Raw genomic sequence first — 18,787 nt, 5'->3', positions numbered from 1 at the left:
GTTGCGCTTGCGAATGATTCTTTTGCAACTACGAGAAAGCGCAGAATCACCTTAGGAAGGATCATCCTAAGATTGTTAAGGAAATCATGACGAGAAAGTAGGATTACTATCTCTGCTTTTTTAGCTTCGAATGTAGCATGGTCAGTGTACTATCTTAAGTATGTTAGGGTTGAAGCCTGTAGTTATGGTTGTGTCTTTGTGTACCTCCTTTTAATGACCTAACTCTTAGGGAGGATTTGTAAGGTTTAACTTTTTGCAATATAACAGGTGGGGGTCTGCCTTAACCCCAGCTTATTTGGAAAAAAAAAATGATAGGTACACCAGAAATTGTTTGCTACATGATTAACCCTTTCAAGAGCACCAACACCGCCCAATTTAGCACACTTTCCCCGATTTGCACATTTCCTGCAGAAACTTGTTGTGGTATTGTTGCTTTAGGGACGAAGATATATATGATTGGTGGTATTCACTCCCACATTGGTGATGGACGCCAATGACTTCGATCCAACAATATCTACTCCTTTGATACTAGAAGCAATGACAAAAGTTCAAGTCAGCAATGCCGTTTGGTATGGGGAAAGGTAAAGAAATACAGAAATAGAAAACGAGTAATGCTCTGAAAACTAAAGATTGAATTGAAAAAAAACTTATGATTATTACATCAGTTCTTGTATTTATACTACTTTTACAATCACTATATAAACTGGTGACTAGACATTCTGTTACACCTAATTGATTCTGATTCTGACATTTTGTTATTCCTAACTAACTCTGATTCTGTTGTAACTGCCTTGAGCTTACGTGGCTAGCATCATTTGTTACATGTTCTCCATTACCCTCCTTCCAGCTGAAGGGAGATGTTCTCACTGAAAGCTTGGTAATCAACTCCTGAAATCTTGTGGTAGCCAAACCTTTTGTGAACACATCTGCAGTCTGATCCTGTGTACACACATACTTGATGTCCAGAAGTTTGTTGGTGACTAATTCTCTGACGTAGTGATAATCCACTTCTACATGTTTGGTTATGTAGGAACCGTTATGGTTTTACTGAATGATTTACTACGAACTGCGAAACACCCACGCGCAGCGGAATAAAGGGTGTCACGGGTTGGTTAGAAATTTACCTTTAGATCAGCTTCTTGATATCTTTGAGAATCCAAGCTTTATGAAATCAACAACCTCTTTATCTTCTGTTGTATTCCTATGCACATAGTGGACGTTGTGTGAGCAACGATCTTCCAACCTCTTCTTTCTCTCTTGGCCTCTCTCTCTCTCTCTCTCTCTCACAACCTTAGAACCGAATTTTGGATTTGTTTTTGCTTGAGTAAAACCTTGAGAGCTCTTGTGTAGAAAACGGCCAGAGAAAGAGGTTTCCTTTATATAGGCTACAACAGGGACCATGAGGAGAAATTAGAGTTGGCCTCTTGACGGGCTTGGGCTTCCCATGTTCGCTTAGAACATACGACCCAAGTCCATCAACAAATGGCTTATTCCACTAAAGGTCATTGTTGCACTACCGCCCTAATCCCAAATTACGTGTCAGCGTTTATGGGCTCCATATTATATGCTTGTTGATCTCCCCATGTTTAAGATATCGAATGCCCGTTGATTAAGTCAAGTTACTGACAACTATATCAATCAACTTCTTATGTCCTTGAGTAGTACCACTCAACCTCATTGTCATGTCGGAATAAATCCACCTGCAGGGTTTACATGACAATCCTTGAGCTCCCTCAAGGGGACATCATCAACCCGACTTCCTACTGGTCACGATTCCTTCTATAATCAATCAACACACCTACATACAATGTCATTACCCAATCCATCGAGTTTGTTGATTCACAAATGAATCTCACTCATTGATGATTTAAAGCAATGTACAATGCACGTAAGTGCCCATTATTATATCCGGATTAAGAGGACAAGCATCCATAATAACAGAGGTATTTGTTCTCTTATATAGTCAGTATAAAGAGAAATAACCTCACTTGGTCATGTTCAATACACACAAAGTGTACTAGTGTAATCCTATAGTCAAGATAGACTAATACCAGATTATACTACAACCGTACCAATGGTTTGTCCAAATCCATCTAGGTTGTAAACGATTACTTATACTTTATAAGTGTTGATATGATCTTCTCTTCAGGTGTCACCACACACCATATCATCTACAACATAAAGTATTAGACACATGCATATAACTAATAACATATATAATATGCATAACATTTGCCCATATGATTCTCATTCAAAATATAAAGAATTAAAGTTATTACAAAAGTAATGCTTTTATTATATAACCCTATCAGGTTCTAGCATGTAAAATTGGATTATTAGATAAAGAGATAGCAGAAATATTATCACACCAGAGTAATGGAGGTTTCAATAATGGAATTTTGAGATCATTCAAGAGGATACAGGTCCAGTAGATTTCTGCAGCAGTATAGGCCAAACTTCTATACTCTGATTCTGTACTTGAACGTGACACAGTTGTCTGCTTCTCTGCACACCAAGAGATCAAATTAGAACCATAATATATACAAAAACCAATTGTAGATCTTCTATATGTTGGGCAGCCAGCCCAGTCTGCATAAGAAAAAGCTGTTAGAAGTGAAGATCCTCTTGTGAAATGAAGTCCTTTGTCAACTAAACCTTTTAAGTATCTCAATATTCTTTTAACTGCAGTGAAATGATTAGTAGTAGGTTTGTGCATATATTGGCAGACTTGATTCACAGAGAAAGAAATATCTGGACTAGTCCGAGTTAAATATTGCAGAGCACCCACAATTGATCTATACTCAGTTGGATATTCAAGATACTCCAATCGTTGTGGATCCAATTTGAGTGAAGTAGAAACAAGGTGTTGTTGAACAAGGTTTAGCCTCATCATTTTGGCTCTTTCCAACAAGTCATAAGTATACTTTGTTTGAGATAAAAACAGACCTCTTGAATCTCTTTTTGCTTCCATTCGCAGAAAAAAAAAATAATGAACCTAGGTCTTTCATAGAGAATGTAACACTAAGTTGTTTAATCAGAAATTCACAATATGACTTTGAGCTGCTTGTAACCAGAATATCATCAACATACACTAAGATGTAAGTTGTAGTTGAGTTGAGAAATCTTACAAATAGAGATGGATCTGCATTAGTGGTAGTAAAGCCATGAGAGAGAAGTGCTTGAACTAACTCTTGGTACCAAGCACAAGGTGCTTGTTTCAAACCATAAATTGACTTTTGAAGCTTGCAGACATAATGAGGTTTTTCTTCATCAATAAAACCTTTTGGCTGTGACATGTAAACCTCCTCTTGTAAATGACCATGCAAGAATGCATTTGTAACATCCAATTGCTTTATATCCCAATCTCTCTGCACTGCTACAGATATGAGCATTCTTATAGTGGTTGGCTTAGCTACATGATTGTAGGTTTCAGTATAATCAATGCCTGATTGCTGATTTCAGTATAATCAATGCCTGATTGCTGATGAAAACCCTTAGCAACCATTCTTGCTTTAAACTTGTCAATACTGCCATTTGGCTTCTGCTTAAGCCTAAAGACCCACTTGTGATCAATGACATTTTGAGTAGGATGAGGTGGTGTTAAGATCCAAGTCTTAGTTCTTTGTAAAACATCAAATTCTGCAGCCATTGTTGCTCTCCAATTAGGATCCTTGATTGCTTGATTATAAGTGGTTAGAGTGATTGGTAGTTTTTGAAGTGTAGCAGACAGTGCAAGTTTCAGAGGATGTTTGATGGTTAGACCAGATTTAGACCTTGTTCTCATGGCATGATAATTTAAGTCATCGATTGGAGAGTTAATAGGAGGAGAAGTGGTGGAAGTGTTTGAATTGGAAGTTTGGGAATTTGAAAAGGATGAAAGAGTTGACGTTTTATTTGGAATAGAATGAGTATGAGGAGATTTAAAGAAGAAATCAGAACAAGTAGAACTGGTTAAATTAGAACTAGTAGAGGATAAATTATGGGATTTAAAAGGAAAATCAGCTTCATTGAATATGACATGTCTGGACACAAAAATCTTTTTACTGATGAGATCTAAACACTTATAGCCCTTATGCTGAGAACTATAACCTATAAAAACACAGTGTTTACTTCTCATTGTAAACTTGTTCTCAATATATGGTCTCATCCAAGGAAAACAACTACATCCAAAGGATTTAAGATAGGAATAATTAGGAACATGATTGAAAAGTTTTTGCCAGGGACATAGATTCTTAAGGGATGGGGAAGGTAGTATATTAATAAGATATGCAGAAATTTGAACTACATCAAGCCAAAATGAGTGAGGAAGATTGGACTGAGCTAATAGAGTTCGTGTCATTTCTAATAAGTGTATATGTTTTCTTTCTACTGTGCCATTTTGTTCAGGGGTGTATGCACATGAAAATTGATGTTGAATGCCATGTTGTGTAAGAAAAGATAAGAATTTGTGACTGGTGAATTCACCACCACAGTCAGTTCTAACATATTTGATAGGAGAGTTAAGCTATTTTTCGACAAACAATTTGAATGAAACAAAAATATCATAGAACTCATATTTAGAAATAAGAGGATAAATCCAACAAAATCTAGTATGATCATCAACAATAGTAGCAAAATATCTGAAACCATTGATTGAAATGATAGGAGAAGGTCCCCACAAGTCGATATGAAGCATTTGTAAACAACAACTTGTTTTACAAACAGTAGACTAAAAAGGAATTTTATGACCTTTTCCCTAACTGACAATTATTACAAAAAGAACTTGATTTCTCAGAATGTTGTATCATCAACTTATTTTGATTAAGAACTTGATGAAGAATAGCAGATGATGGATGTCCAAGCCTTTGATGCCATGTCGAGAAGGTGGCTTTTGTGCTCAAAAAGGCTGAAGGTGAAGTAGATTGTAAAGCAGATGTGTTGAAGGTGAAAGGATAGAGGCCATTTTCAGTTTTGCCTCCTCGGAACATTGTCCTCTGAGTGGCAATGTCCTTCACAGTAAAGCCAGAAGAATCAAACGTAAGAGAACAATTGTTGTCTTTGACAAATTTATGAATTGAAAGTAAATTATGAGTCATTTGAGGAACATGAAGAATGTTATGCATTTTAAAACATGCATTTGTATGCGTAGGAGTAAGTAAAGAGGATCCAGTGTGTAAAATGTGCAAACCTTGGCCATTTCCCACCACGACTTTTTCCTTGCCTTTATAATCGGATGCTAATTGAATATTAGAAAGATCTGAAGTGATATGATGAGATGCTCCAGTTTCAGCAATCCAATTTGGAGAAGAGGAACTAGGATGATGAGCAGCATAGTTGGTGTTCTGATTAATTCCTTGAAATGATGCATAGTTGACAGTAGGATTACTTCCTTCATAACCAACATTGTTATCTTCATATGGATTGAAACTATTACCTCCATAGTCATTATAGTTTGAAGGTCCTGCATCATAATTCCCTGAAAAGCCTGATCCTGAATCATAAAATCCTGGTCCTGAATCATAAGAAGATCCAGCATTCAAGTCTCTAGCTGTTTCTTCAAAACTGGCCATCATAGCTAATTTAGCTGGTGGTATTTTTCCAGCATAGGCATGACTCATCCTATGGTGACAATCAATTGCTAAATGACCTATCTTTCCACAAACTTGACAAATAGGCCTGTTGCCCTGATTGTTATAACTGCCTCTGTTTCCTTGATTGTTATAACTGCCTCTATTTCCCTGATTGTTGTAACTGCCTCTATTTCCTTGAGTATTATAACCCCAAAAATTATTGTTCACTCTGAAATTACTTGGATTTCCTCTATAGTTGCCTTTGTTATACTGAAAAGAACCTCTGTTGTTATTGTAACCTCCCCTGTTGTAAGTATTGAAACTCTGATTCTGAGTTGTTGAGGAGAAGGCATGAGGCACTGAGGATTGAGTGTTAGAATGCATACCCTCAATAGACAGTTTGTCACACCCCGAATTTCGACAGAATTCGGAAAAAACAATATTTGTTCCCGACTCTTCGATCTTCGAGGTGTGACGCACTCTCAACTCCCAAAAACCCATAAACAGTTTAAATATGCGGATAATTTAAAAACCAATAAAAATTTCAAATTAACAAAAGTCCTCTTCATTACAAAAATTAACAAATGAAAATGCAAATAACCTTATCTCAATTGAAAATCTATATCACCTCAAAGGAAAACAAAGCCTATCTTAAAATGCGACGCTAACGCAAACCACAAGCAGCAACCAACCTTCTTCAACATGAAACCAGTCAAGACTTATAAACTATGTTCATTTAATGAACACACCCGATAAAAACATGCAAATCGGTCAAGATCATAAAAATCTTTGGTGTGAGTAGCTCTAAAATACAACATATTCTTATACAAATATATACACAATCCATAAGGCAGTTAGTTCCTCCACCGAGGCGCCTTAACTTTCAACGACTAATACAACATCCTTAAGTACAATAATTTAGGCAGGTAGTTCCTCCACTGAGGCGCATTAACTTCCCACTAACCACACAACAAACTATACGCATAATAAATAAGGCATGTAGTTCCTCCATCGAGGCGCCTTAGGTTCTAACTAAACAAATAACCAACATATTACTATAATTATATTATTTAAGGCTTTCTTTGTGTGTCCCTAAAATCACGTCAGATTCTATGTCTTACCTAGTTTCCTGGCTACCACAATCGCTTCCCAACGCCATGTACATCCACATGCCTCCCCTACATAATGAACCACTCGGCGTAACTACCCCGAAATGGATGCCGCGACACCGTAACCCCTCACACGAAAGCCATTATGTAAGTACTGCCACTATTCGACATAAAATATCACGCGTCTCGTTCTATTTTGCGAACGGAATAATCAAGCCACTATTCGGCTACGATTGCCCAACACATGGGTCAATCACATTACTTACGCCAGAAGGGCCATTCAGATTCACTGAAACGCCAGAAGGGCCAATCAAATTGCACACGCCCACACAGGGCAAATCACATAAGTTGTGGTAGCTAGGTTCTAGGATTTTCGTTACGTAGTTTATTCAAGTGTCATACATTTATGACTCATAATAATTCCACTATATCACGTGCAGGTCAAATACCTTATTGCATTAAGCCGCAATATTCAGAAAACATCTCAATTATATCTCATAACTACTTTCATTCTGTCACGTGCCAATATATTATTGCACTAAGCCACAATCCCGTGGAAAAATATTCACCAATACTATACTACCTCATAATAGCATATCACATATATAAAAATGGAGTGTTTATACATTTATTTCTCCAAAACTATTGCATTTAATGTATATATCCCAACATATTATATAATGTCACAATATCAACGTCAAATCTTAATTAGATAATGACCACCAAATTTATACAAGCTTCCACAGCATTTTTGCATTTGATTTGTCCATACAGTTTACAACATAAAATGTATCACAATTAAATAGTCCACAGTCCACAATCAAAGCCCAATATATATATACTTTACACACTACTCACGTCAAATCTTAATTAGATAATGACAAACAACGTTATATAATTTTCGATAATATTTTATTACTATATTTGTCCATATTCTTAAATATGAGAAAAACTGGAAAAAGTCAACAGTCAATGGTCAACGGTCAAAGTCAACGCATCATGGTCGAAGTCAAACTGTCGTTCCCATGTTCAACAGGTGCGTGGTCATAGCCATGGTTCATGGCTAAGGTCAAGGTGCATGGCTCATGGGCTTATGACAAAGGTAATGGTTCGGACCTAACTGGCCAAGCCCAAACTTTAGAACCCGAAAGTCTGAACATTTAAAGACCCAATTGGATATAATTTTAAGTTATATGACCAGCCCAAAAACCAAAATTAGAAACTGGCTCAAAACACCAATGGGTTCGGCCCGGAGAATTTAACTGAAACCGGCCCAACACTTAAACTAAAACTGGTCTACAACTTAAACTAAACTGGTCCGAAACGAAGGATTAATCCGGCCCAAAACAAAACAAAGAGAACTGGCCCAAAACTTAACTTGGTTCGGCCCAAAGAAAACCAAATAGAAAAGGCCCAAACAAAATAAGGTTTTTTTTTTTGCCCAACCAATTTAATCCAAAATCTGGCCCAAGGCCCAAGCCGACCAACAGGTCTTCTTCCTCACTAGCTACCACCACCAGCAGCCCAAATTTCCGGCCACCACCATCTCCCATTTCAACCAATCGAAATCACTCCTAAACACAAACCCTACAACTTTACTAAAAGCCAAAAACTCAATTCTTAAATTTAAAATCCTCAACCAAAACTGGATCTGGAATCTTCATGCCGCCATTAATGGCTTCTCCAAGCTCCCAACCACACCCCCGACAGCACTCAAACAAACATCAATACCCAAACCTCAACCCTTTTCTACCCCAACCTTCAATCAACACAAAAAAACAACAATCACAGTTCACATACTTTTACTGGCGATTCTTCTTAATGCTGCCATTAACGCCCTCTAAAAGCTTCGACAGCACCCATGACAACCTCCAACCACCACCAATCGTAATCCCACTAACCAACAACCTAACCCATAAAAACAAAACAACATAATTAAAGGGCAGTACGATTCATGGGGCTGGCGCCTCCATTGACAAAGCTCCACAGAGTTTGAACTGTTCCAACAGTTTCAAAATCATATAATCCCAACCCCACAACACAACAAGGTTCACGGTTCATAGAGTATCTGGGACTGGACGAGGTTCAGGGCTCGCGCCTCCATTGACAGCCCAATAAGCCTCAACAGTTTAATAATTAAGCAAAACGATATACTAACCTTACCTAGTTTAACAATTCGACAATATCGCCGAATAACTACAGAATAACCAACAACAAAAATGAACGGAAACATTGGACAGTAGAATCTTGTCGGTATAGCAGAAAACTATAAATCCGGTGAAATAGCAAAAATAACTACTCACCTTAATCCCAAGCTCCACGAATCCTCCTAGTCCGAATCGTCGCGTTCCAACGCTCTAGAAATCCAACTTCTATCTCTGCCTCTATTTTTATTATTTTTTTTATTTTCTAAAAACCCTATTCTCTAGAACAATGTGATTATATATTTGGGTTGGAAACCCAAGCCCAACACAGACTCAGGCCCAGAAACCAGGCCCACATATCCCAAATCCAATCCAACCAATTTTAAATAAATAATTAAATTAATTAATACATAAATAAATAAATACGTATTTTAAATACGGGCGCTACACAGTTCTTCACTAAGTAATAAACCATGTAACTCGTCAGAATTAACCTCTTGCTGACGAACTCTTATAGATGTAGTAAAAGGCTTATATTCACTTGGCAACCCTTTCAATATATGAAACACTAGATCATCATCAGGAAGAGGTGATCCAGCTGCTGCTAAGGAATCATCAATCTGCTTAATGTTTTGCAGATACATTGCAATGGATAAACCTCATTTCTTCATATCTTGTAATCTTCCTTTCAACTGATTAACATGAGCCTTTGATAAAGGCAAAGAATCTTTTCTCTAAATTGATCCACAGCGTGAAGTTGGCATTCCAACTACGTAAGACGACAACTCTGGAGATAGTGTTGTATTGATCCAAATAAGTAGAATCTGGTCTCTTTTAACCCAATCAGCATAAGCAGGATTCATTTGTGATGTAACATTACCATTCCAATCATTCAAAAACTCACTAGGACATCGTTCATTTCCATTGACAATTCCAAGAAGATTTAAAGTACGTAAAATAGGCATAAACACATAACACCATTGCATATAATTCTCTCTAGTAAGTTTGATAGTAACAAAGTTAGATATATTCTGAATCATAGATGAAGAACTCATTGTGTTGAATGGATTTGATGAAAAACCATGATTTGAAGCAACCCCATGATTAAAAGCATCACCTTGAATTTGATTGTTGTTGTTGATATTCTGACCTTGAATCTGGTTGTTTGCAGAGACTTGATTCGTTCTCATCATTCTGATGAAAGATTTCTTGAGAATTTACCCGAAATTGATGAATTTCTTGAGAATTTACCCGAAAATGATGAATTTGATTGATGATTTGATTGAATTGATTAAAAAAAAATGACTAGAGTTTTGAAGATCGATCTAAGCTGTTGAGTAAATGCTCCGATACCATAAAGAAATACAGAAACAGAAAATGAGTAATGCTTTGAAAACTAAAGATTGAATTGTAAAAAAACTTGTGATTATTACATCAGTTCTTGTATTTATACTACTTTTACAATCACTACATAAACTGGTGACTAGACATTCTGTTACACCTAACTAACTGATTCTGACATTTTGTTATTCCTAACTAACTCTGATTCTGTTGTAACTGCCTTGAGCTGACGTGGCTAGCATCATTTGTTACATGTTCTCCATTAAGGAACCCACTCATTTGATTGTCAACAGGTCTTCTCCCGCAGTTGCTGCACACGGCAAAATCTATGTATTTGGAACATATTCATATTCATATTCTGATTTACCGACAACCTTTGGGTCCGGAGTCCCTGGTGATCACTAAATGTGGTTTTGTCAGGCTGCTATTGCTAACGGGGATCAGATTCGGGGATCAGATTCTTTTGTCAAAGGACATAAGCTCATTTTCACAGAAGGGAGAATACTTACTGGTCTCTTTTGACGTGATAAGTAATTCTTGGAATACGATTTCCATAACTATTTCCGTAGAAAATATATGTTGTCGCGTGTCGCGAAGGTGTGGTTTTAGATGATATATTATTTTCTTATTCCTCAGGCCATGTAAATGCTTATGACATAGTAAAAAGGAAATGGTTAGAGGTCGAAGGTTTGGATATTGCATCAATGAGTATGAGGTCTCGTGGTGACCTTTACCGTGGACATGTGGTTGACATTGGAAACAAATTGTTATTTGGTTGTGTGGAACGACTTCAAAGGAATTGGAAGATATTTATTATGAAGATGATTCTAAAACATAGTGTGTTAGTTGCCTGCCTGACATTCCTATTTACTAGGGAGGATTGGAGGAAAACTCCGGAAGTTATTTGCGTGCTGATGTCCTGGCCCAATCAGCTTATGATCTTAGTAGTTGCGATGACGTTTCAAAATGTTTTGCAATCTAACTTGTCTTACTCAACAGGGAAAGAAAAACAGAAAACAAAAATAAAAAATAAAATAAAATAAATAAATATATATATATAAATAAATAAATAAATAAATATATATATATATATATATATATATATATATATATATATAAAAAAAGAAAAAGGACTAGCGGAGTAGCAGCACAGTTTGTAGCTCAGTCCTCTGGCCTCTGCTACTATGATTTATTTTGGTTATTAATATTTTATAAACATAAAGAAGAAGAAGAAAGAAAATTGTAGTTGATTTGAATGTGGGGAAGACGATCCCACAAAAGAATTATATGAATAGTTAAATTTGTTGCATGTCTTTTTGGTTTGTATAATAAATAACAATAGTTACTCTGTCTTTATCTTTTTTTCTTTTCAGTGTTCAGGGGATACTTCCAGAGACCCCAAATATTCGGCTTAAATAGAGTCCCTGATCCCTTGCTCACTTAGCAATATAATCGGCTAAAACAATACTATGTCTAAGAGACTATAAGACGACCATACATAAACTTCTGTGCACTCTCCTTCACTCTTCTTCGCATTGACAGAGACCCAATTACTAATTTTGTTTTAAAAAGAATTAAAAACTGCGTCAAAGTTTAACTTAGCCATCTTGGATGAGTAACGCATTCACATACTGTGCTGACAGTGCAATAGCAGAAAGAACCATAGACAAGTAATCCTCCGAACTCTCTGACCAAAACAAATGGTCCACCACTTTCAGTTAGAACTTAGAACATATCCTTAAGAACAACAAAAGACCAAAAAAATCATAAATGTACATAAACAACAACAGAGGATAAACTGCCAAAAACACTTTAGGTATCGATCACTAGCACTTCTCTTCAAAAGAAGAACTATTAACAACACTCTCCATCTCTAAAGCATTTTCAGGTTTATTTGGCCTATACCACATGGCACAGAGAAGAAAGAATCCAAAATTAATGAAACTTAATACAGCGAGAAGCCAATAGAAGCAATCAAGTCTCCCCTCATTAATGTTATCTGCTAACCATCCTTGGCCATTGTCACTTCCAGTCACCTTCTTCACAATTGAGACCAAGAAACTACTGACAAAGAAGCCTAATGCGAGTGTTGTAAGGAATAGACCAGTGCTCATCGTTTTCATGCCTTTTGGTGATTGAGTTATGAAGAAATCAAGCTGACCAGTGTAAATAAATGCTTCTCCTGACCCAATCAAGAAGAATTGTGGGATCAAGAAGAAAACACTTATTGGTAGAGTTGGAGTAGTTGCGCCAGCAGTTTTTGCTACTGATAAACGTTTCCGCTCAGATAAGGCCGCAGCTGCCATTCCAATTGTTGACATGATGAGGCCTATTGAAATTCTTTGCAAGCTGCTGAAACCTGTTGTAGGTACAAGAAATCACTGGTTAGCATAAAATGGTACAGTGTATGCTTGCATTGCTGATATTTTTCTTTCAACCATACCATGTTTTCCTTTCCATTTCTTCCAAAACGGCATGATCAAACGGTCATAGACTGCAATGGTGATCATTATAGCTCCCACAAAGAAAGCACTAAGTGAGCCTGCTGGAATTTGAAAATGACCAATTGATCTCTGCATAGTAGTAGCTTGTTCTATAGAGAAGGTGATCATTTGTGCATATGTTGTCCAAAATATGATTGTCGTTGCCCAGATCGGAAGTAACCTGATCACCATTTTCACTTCTTCTATCTTTGTTATTGAACATAGTCTCCAAGGGTTTGGGGATGATGAGCCATTTCTTTCAAAATCCTCTTCTGCAGTTATGGCAGCCTTGTCCAAGAAACTGTAAGAAAAACTTCCAGTCATTAATTGTACAATCCTAAGAAAACATCTTTTATTTTATTTTTTTCTAAAAAAAAACTTTTCCCTCTTCTTTTTTCTCTTGTTTAATATGAGGTTTTGTACATATCAACCAAACTGTTCATGCTGTAAAAGAAGTTATCTTAGCTTGTAGGCTTGTAGCTCAGAGTTTTGTTTTTCTCCTCTCCCTTGGGTAACACGTTTTTTTGCTCACAAAACGAACCCAGACTCTAGAACCGGACAATCATCCAGAGGCCAGCATTCCCTATAGCATGGGTCCCAAAGGAGGCCTGAACTTGCGTCCTTTTCTTAGGTCTGGTTAATCCGAATCGGCTGCCCCAGGTGTTGGTTACGTACCACTATACTTACTGGAGCAGAGCTATCTTAGTGTACAGACTCATGCAAAGAAATCTACTACTCACCTAAACTGATCCGTGTGATAGATTCTTGAGGCCAGAGGACAATCTTCATATAATAAGCTGATATTTGAAGGCATGTTGAGCTTTCTTTTCTTTATAGAAGCTACAATAACTTGAAAAATTTGGACCATAGGACTTCCTGACCCTTTCTTGTACCTGTATCTCTTAGTCCCAGATAAAAATATCAACACTGCAATAAACATTGAAACAGAACAAATTCCATATGCCCAACTTCTCCCTACTTCATCCTGAATGTACACTAGTACTGTGACAGCAGTTAAAGTCCCCATACTGATAAAGAATACAAACCTATTGAAGAAATAGGCCATCTGAGCCTTTTCCTTCTCGTCTTTGTCGTCAAATTGGTCTGTTCCAAATCCAGATACACTAGATTTAAGGCCACCAGTTCCCAGAGCTATCAGATAAAGAGACATGTAGAAAATACTCATTTGGAATCCAGAGGCCTGTACGCAAGTCTCAGATGCTATTTTTTTGCAAGGGGGTGGGTGTAGGTCTGGTAATCTTGTAGATATTGCTAAAATTCCAGTGCCCTGATTCACCATGATTAACCCCATTATATTCATTAGACAATGACATAAGATGTATAATGGAAAATATACTAGGCTGACGTTGTATCACGTTGTTGTAACACTTACAACTGACTGCACCACAGCGAAAATTGTGATAGTCTTGTATCTGCCTAAAAAGGAATCAGCAAGGAAGCCCCCAAGCAAACACATGAGAAATGAAGTGCCCATGAAATCTGTTACAATGTTGGCTGAAGTTGCACTCGGTAAGTGCATCGTTCCAACCAAGTATGTCACAAGGTTCACTGCTATGCCCATCGTTGACAATCTCTCGCATATTTCAATAACTGGAAATTTTTAATGATTAGCTTGATGTGAAAAGAGAAGAAAATAATGAAGAAGCTATTCGTATGATTTTTTCTATGCTCAAGGGAAACATCAGACTGATGTAAAATCTTGCATTGTAACATTATGAGAGTTGGTGTAGGAAGCATAGGTTTAACCAGATTGTTCAGGATGTTGACCAATATTAACTACGTGGCTAAGTGAGTGGAGAATTGAGTAAGCTGATTGGGAATATGGAGACCTTCAATATTAGAGCTGAATGAAAAAGTGGTCAACCATAGAAATATATTTAGGAATCTGATGATGAACTAACCACCCGGCCAGGTCCACCTTTGTTGAGAATTTGGGACTTCTAAATAAGTGACCATTTCTCTGGAAAGTGATGAAAAGTCTTCTACAAAACTTGAATCCCATGACCCCTATCCCCTATACAACCCAAAGCTTCCAAAGTCCCAGGATGAATATTAAATACCTATTTACATAGAACTGTAAAAAGCTCTGTTTTCTGCAGGGGTACTAATGAGCAAGGATATGGGACATCATACTCCAATATAACTTCAAAGTGTTTTAATTATCACTTCATTCAATGTGAAACTAGGAAACATCTGAATAATAATTTGCAACCTCTAAAAAGGATGGCATACATGCCGTACCAAACCCACAGATGAAAGTAAAGACTAGAGAGACTATATGGTGGCGTACACCGTGTTGGGAAAAGAATAGTTTCATGCGCGCTATGCATGAAATGTTTCTGGTGCGACTCCTGAGTGCAGGGGAGAGATGTTGCAAGACGAAGCCACGTGATTGAGCAAAAACTCATTTTGTGGCCTTGTTGTAGATTAACCTTTAACTATTAGTGGCTTGATGCATGTTTACATAAAGGATGGTCTCTGTTAAATTGCACTATACTTGGAGGCCACCCACAAGTAAATTTTTAATGCTCTAGTAGGAACAACATTCTCAAGTAGAAATCACGTACTAAACATTCTTGTTTTCGATTATAATTGTGTATGACATTTATAAGCGAGTAACAAACCTAAGATTTGAGCTGCACGAACCCAACCTCCAGTTTTAGACCTATCAGCAGGGAACCCCTTATAGTCCACAGCATCAGTAACTGACCAACCTATCTTCTCCTCCTGAAAGATAATGAAAATTCCAAAATCAATACCATTTCATGTTTATATTTATAAAAGAACCATTCATCCAAATAAGTTGGACTGTTGGAGAAACTGAGTACAAACCATTTTTGGTTTTCAAGTCTCAAACAGTGTAAAATAGTTTGAAAAGCTAAATAAGATCGACCCTTCTATGTTTTAGCTCACAACTTGTACTGGGAGCTTCTTATTTTTATAGAGAAAGTTCACGTCACATTCAAGTATTCAACGTAACAGAAAGTGACCTCCACTACCAAATGAGATAGATCACACCCTGATATATATATGATAAACATAAAGATTGGCTGTATCACATTGAACATGGAAGATTCTAGTTTTCTTCTAGATATCCATTTATAAAATTTCGAAGGAAAAAAAAGGTGAAGGGTGTGATGTAGAAATGATGAGAGATGGTTAATTAGTAAGGTAAGAGAGAGATATATGATGGAATCTTGAACATGCATTGCCCATTGTATCTTGAGTACCATCTATTTCTCTTTACTTGATGGAAATGGTTATGGAGAGATTGTGAACACGGCATACTGTTGTTCTTGTTACCACACAAACACAAGCCTTTCTATTCTGTTATTTTCCCTCACTTCTCCAATGTCTTTGTACGGAGAATCGGTTTGACACTTTCACCCATAGTTCGTGATTCCGAACGAAACTCCGGAATTCCGCTCGGAATTTCGGTTTTTTAAAAAATCGGAATTTTGAATATAGTGTCGAAATCATTGAAATTCCGAAAGAATTTGAAATTCCGAATATAATAGGGTCGAAATTTATTGGATTTCGGTTTTTGGATTTATCGGAATTCGAATTCCGAAATCCCGAACTATACTTTCACCAAAATTTTGGCGTAATCAGTGATCGACTTACAATACTTTATTATTATTTTTATTATTTTGCCAACGTGGTGTTCACCGCCCTTCAAGTGGTCCTAGTGACCACAGAGTCCTGCCCGCGCATTAGGCATTTCTCAGTGAATTATTACTTCATGAACTTATACTTGAAATTGAATTGAATTGAATTGAATTGAGAGTACATACTTTCTCTTAAACAGACATGTCATATAGTGTCTTCAGTAGTTTATATAGCGTCTTGCACAACTTATATAACGTCGTCCATCAAACAAGTTAATAAGCGTAAATTAAAAAATTATTCAAGATGTTATATAAACTGTTCAAGACACTATATAAACTGCCCACGAACATGTTCATTAGGAGAAAACCTGATTGAGAGTATTGTTATAACTTTAAAAGTCCTAATATATAGTACAAAACCAAAAATATAACTTTTTTAACATCCTACGAGTCCATGATCAGAGGAGTGAGTGAGTGAAGGGCTAACTTATTCATTTTTTATCCTAATATATTTTGAATAAATTTCTTAAACTAATCATTAGAAACATTTTCCATTTCTTGATTGGTAATTTATAGAACAGCTACCATAGCTACCATATAGATTATTGCTAGAAATTAAACTATTTTTATGCCATATAATGTAAAGGAGTTCTTGTGATGAAACAAAAAAAAAAAAGTCGTATGAAAACTTAATAATAGGGTCACGGTATTGACACTCCAATTTATGGGATTGGCACCCCTTTGACCAATTCTAAAGTGAAACCTCTCTATTAATCACATAAAAAAACACGATGACAAGAAATTGCTGCGAGATCACACAATCTATTGTATTGGGTTGCTGCAAAGATCCCATATCTCACGGAAGGTTGTTGTTGTGGGTCTTTTTTTGTTTTAAATTTTTTTTAATAGTCACCGTAAAAAAAGTTAGTTGCCACGAGATGGTTGTGTTAACTAAAATAGAGTTTTTGCTTGTATTAATTATATATAAAAAATATTCTTCATTAATTTGATCACAAGTTTTTTTTATAGCATATGAAATATTTGTCGCGAGGTAGTAAAATTATACATCGAAATAAAAAATAAATATTTTTTTTTTCATGGTTTTGATGTTGTTCTTGGAGTGTTTAAAGAAGCTCTAAAGAAGAAAATGATGTATCAATATGTCGTAATATATCATGTGTTCAATAATAAGGTGTCAATTTGAAGTGGAAAAAAAAAATAAAAATAAAAATAAAAATCCTCCACGCGACAATTCCCCCTCCTTCGAATTTTTCCAATATAGGATCTTTTTTTTCGATTCAAAATATTTCAACCCGATGCCGTGAATTGTGCAATCTTTCAAAGATCTCTTTACTATCTATCGTGGGATATGAAATTTCGTTTACAATCTGATATCGTAAAACTATCGAGCATGTATAACATATAAGAAATAACTATTATTATTCTACTTTTCATAAAAGGGTGCCAATTTCATAAAATAAGGTGTCAATACCGCTAATACTAATAATAATGTAAGATAACACACGTTGACACATAGAAAGATGGCATTATTGTAGACAACTTCTCTTAAAAGTGAAAACTCTTGTGTCATTGCGTGCCTTTGTTTGGTGCAATAATGGCTAATAATTACACTTCTCGAGAAGTAGATCAGTAGGGTCTTCCCAGATATTGTGTTTTCACCATGGACCAAAATATCATCAATATTTCCATTGTATCATCAATATCTATAGGTTTCTGGGTACACGATATGAAAAAGTTCGATATATATCTTCACCGAATATTGCAGTTTTATTTTTTTTTTGCCGATATATATTGATTGATTTGGTTTGACTTTTAGACTGTTGATTGATTTTTAGACTATTTGACTGATTTTTCCGATATATACCAATATATATCAATATTTTGATTGATTAACCAAAAAGATAGATATCTCTGATATATATCGGTTTTTGGGATACAGGATATGTTGCCGAACTTCAATATTTTACTAGTGTGAGTTTTTTTTTATTAGCAAATTTGTTTTAAATGAGATCAATAACTCTTTGATCTTTGGCGGGTTTAAGCTCCATACCTCCTGGTATCATCATCCAAAAGTTTTACCAACTTTGCTAGCCACCACATGTCACTTGTGTGAGTTAGTGTTAGTAAACATTCTAATTGCTAACAAAGCTAACTACAATCAATCAATAATTTTGTTTTAAATTATCTCTACTGGTGTAAATTGTTGTTGTCTAGCAATCATGGTCAGAAATATAAAACAGAATCATATTAGTGCAGAATCCCAATTGAAAAGAAAAGAATGAGAATCAAAATCCAATTCGCAAACAAGAACACTTCTAACAACAATTTGGAAACAATTATTAGAATTGTTTCACATTTTTTTGGAGACACACATGGCCTTGATTGGTTAGTGCGCGCTATGACTTGTTTCTGTTCTTTGAGAAGAAAACATTCAACTGGGGTATGTGGTCGCCTAATTATAATGATTATTCTTTTTCATTTCTAATTGGATCGTATTGATTCTGAGCTGCG

The 18,787-nt window shown here is 36.1% G+C and overlaps 1 protein-coding gene across 1 annotated transcript; it reads right to left on the bottom strand.

The window, feature by feature from the left end:
* Nucleotides 1–11,817: 11,817 nt before the first annotated feature.
* Nucleotides 11,818–15,973, bottom strand: LOC147507686 (Major facilitator superfamily protein). The gene is made up of 6 exons (XM_086600391.1): nt 15,480–15,973; nt 15,272–15,374; nt 14,020–14,237; nt 13,367–13,914; nt 12,587–12,927; nt 11,818–12,502 (listed from the first exon to the last, which is right to left on the bottom strand). The coding sequence occupies exons 1-6, from the start codon at nt 15,480–15,482 to the stop codon at nt 11,970–11,972; spliced, it is 1,746 nt and encodes a 581-aa protein (XP_086456517.1). The 5' UTR covers nt 15,483–15,973; the 3' UTR covers nt 11,818–11,969.
* Nucleotides 15,974–18,787: the final 2,814 nt, after the last annotated feature.

The sequence above is a fragment of the Coptis chinensis genome, chromosome 3 (genome assembly GCF_015680905.1).
Source record: "Coptis chinensis isolate HL-2020 chromosome 3, ASM1568090v1, whole genome shotgun sequence".
NCBI classification, from domain to species: Eukaryota; Viridiplantae; Streptophyta; class Magnoliopsida; order Ranunculales; family Ranunculaceae; genus Coptis; species Coptis chinensis.
The sequence above is the reverse complement of the archived record's forward strand: the minus strand, read 5'-3'. Positions and strand labels throughout refer to the sequence as shown.

Excerpts from the sequence above, each read along its gene's own strand:
- LOC147507686 (XM_086600391.1), bottom strand. Across the intron at positions 14,238-15,271 it reads TCGTGCAGCTCAAATCTTAG|TTATTGAAATATGCGAGAGA; the intron begins GTTTGTTACTCG and ends AAAAATTTCCAG. Across the intron at positions 12,928-13,366 it reads TATCACACGGATCAGTTTAG|TTTCTTGGACAAGGCTGCCA; the intron begins GTGAGTAGTAGA and ends TTTTTCTTACAG.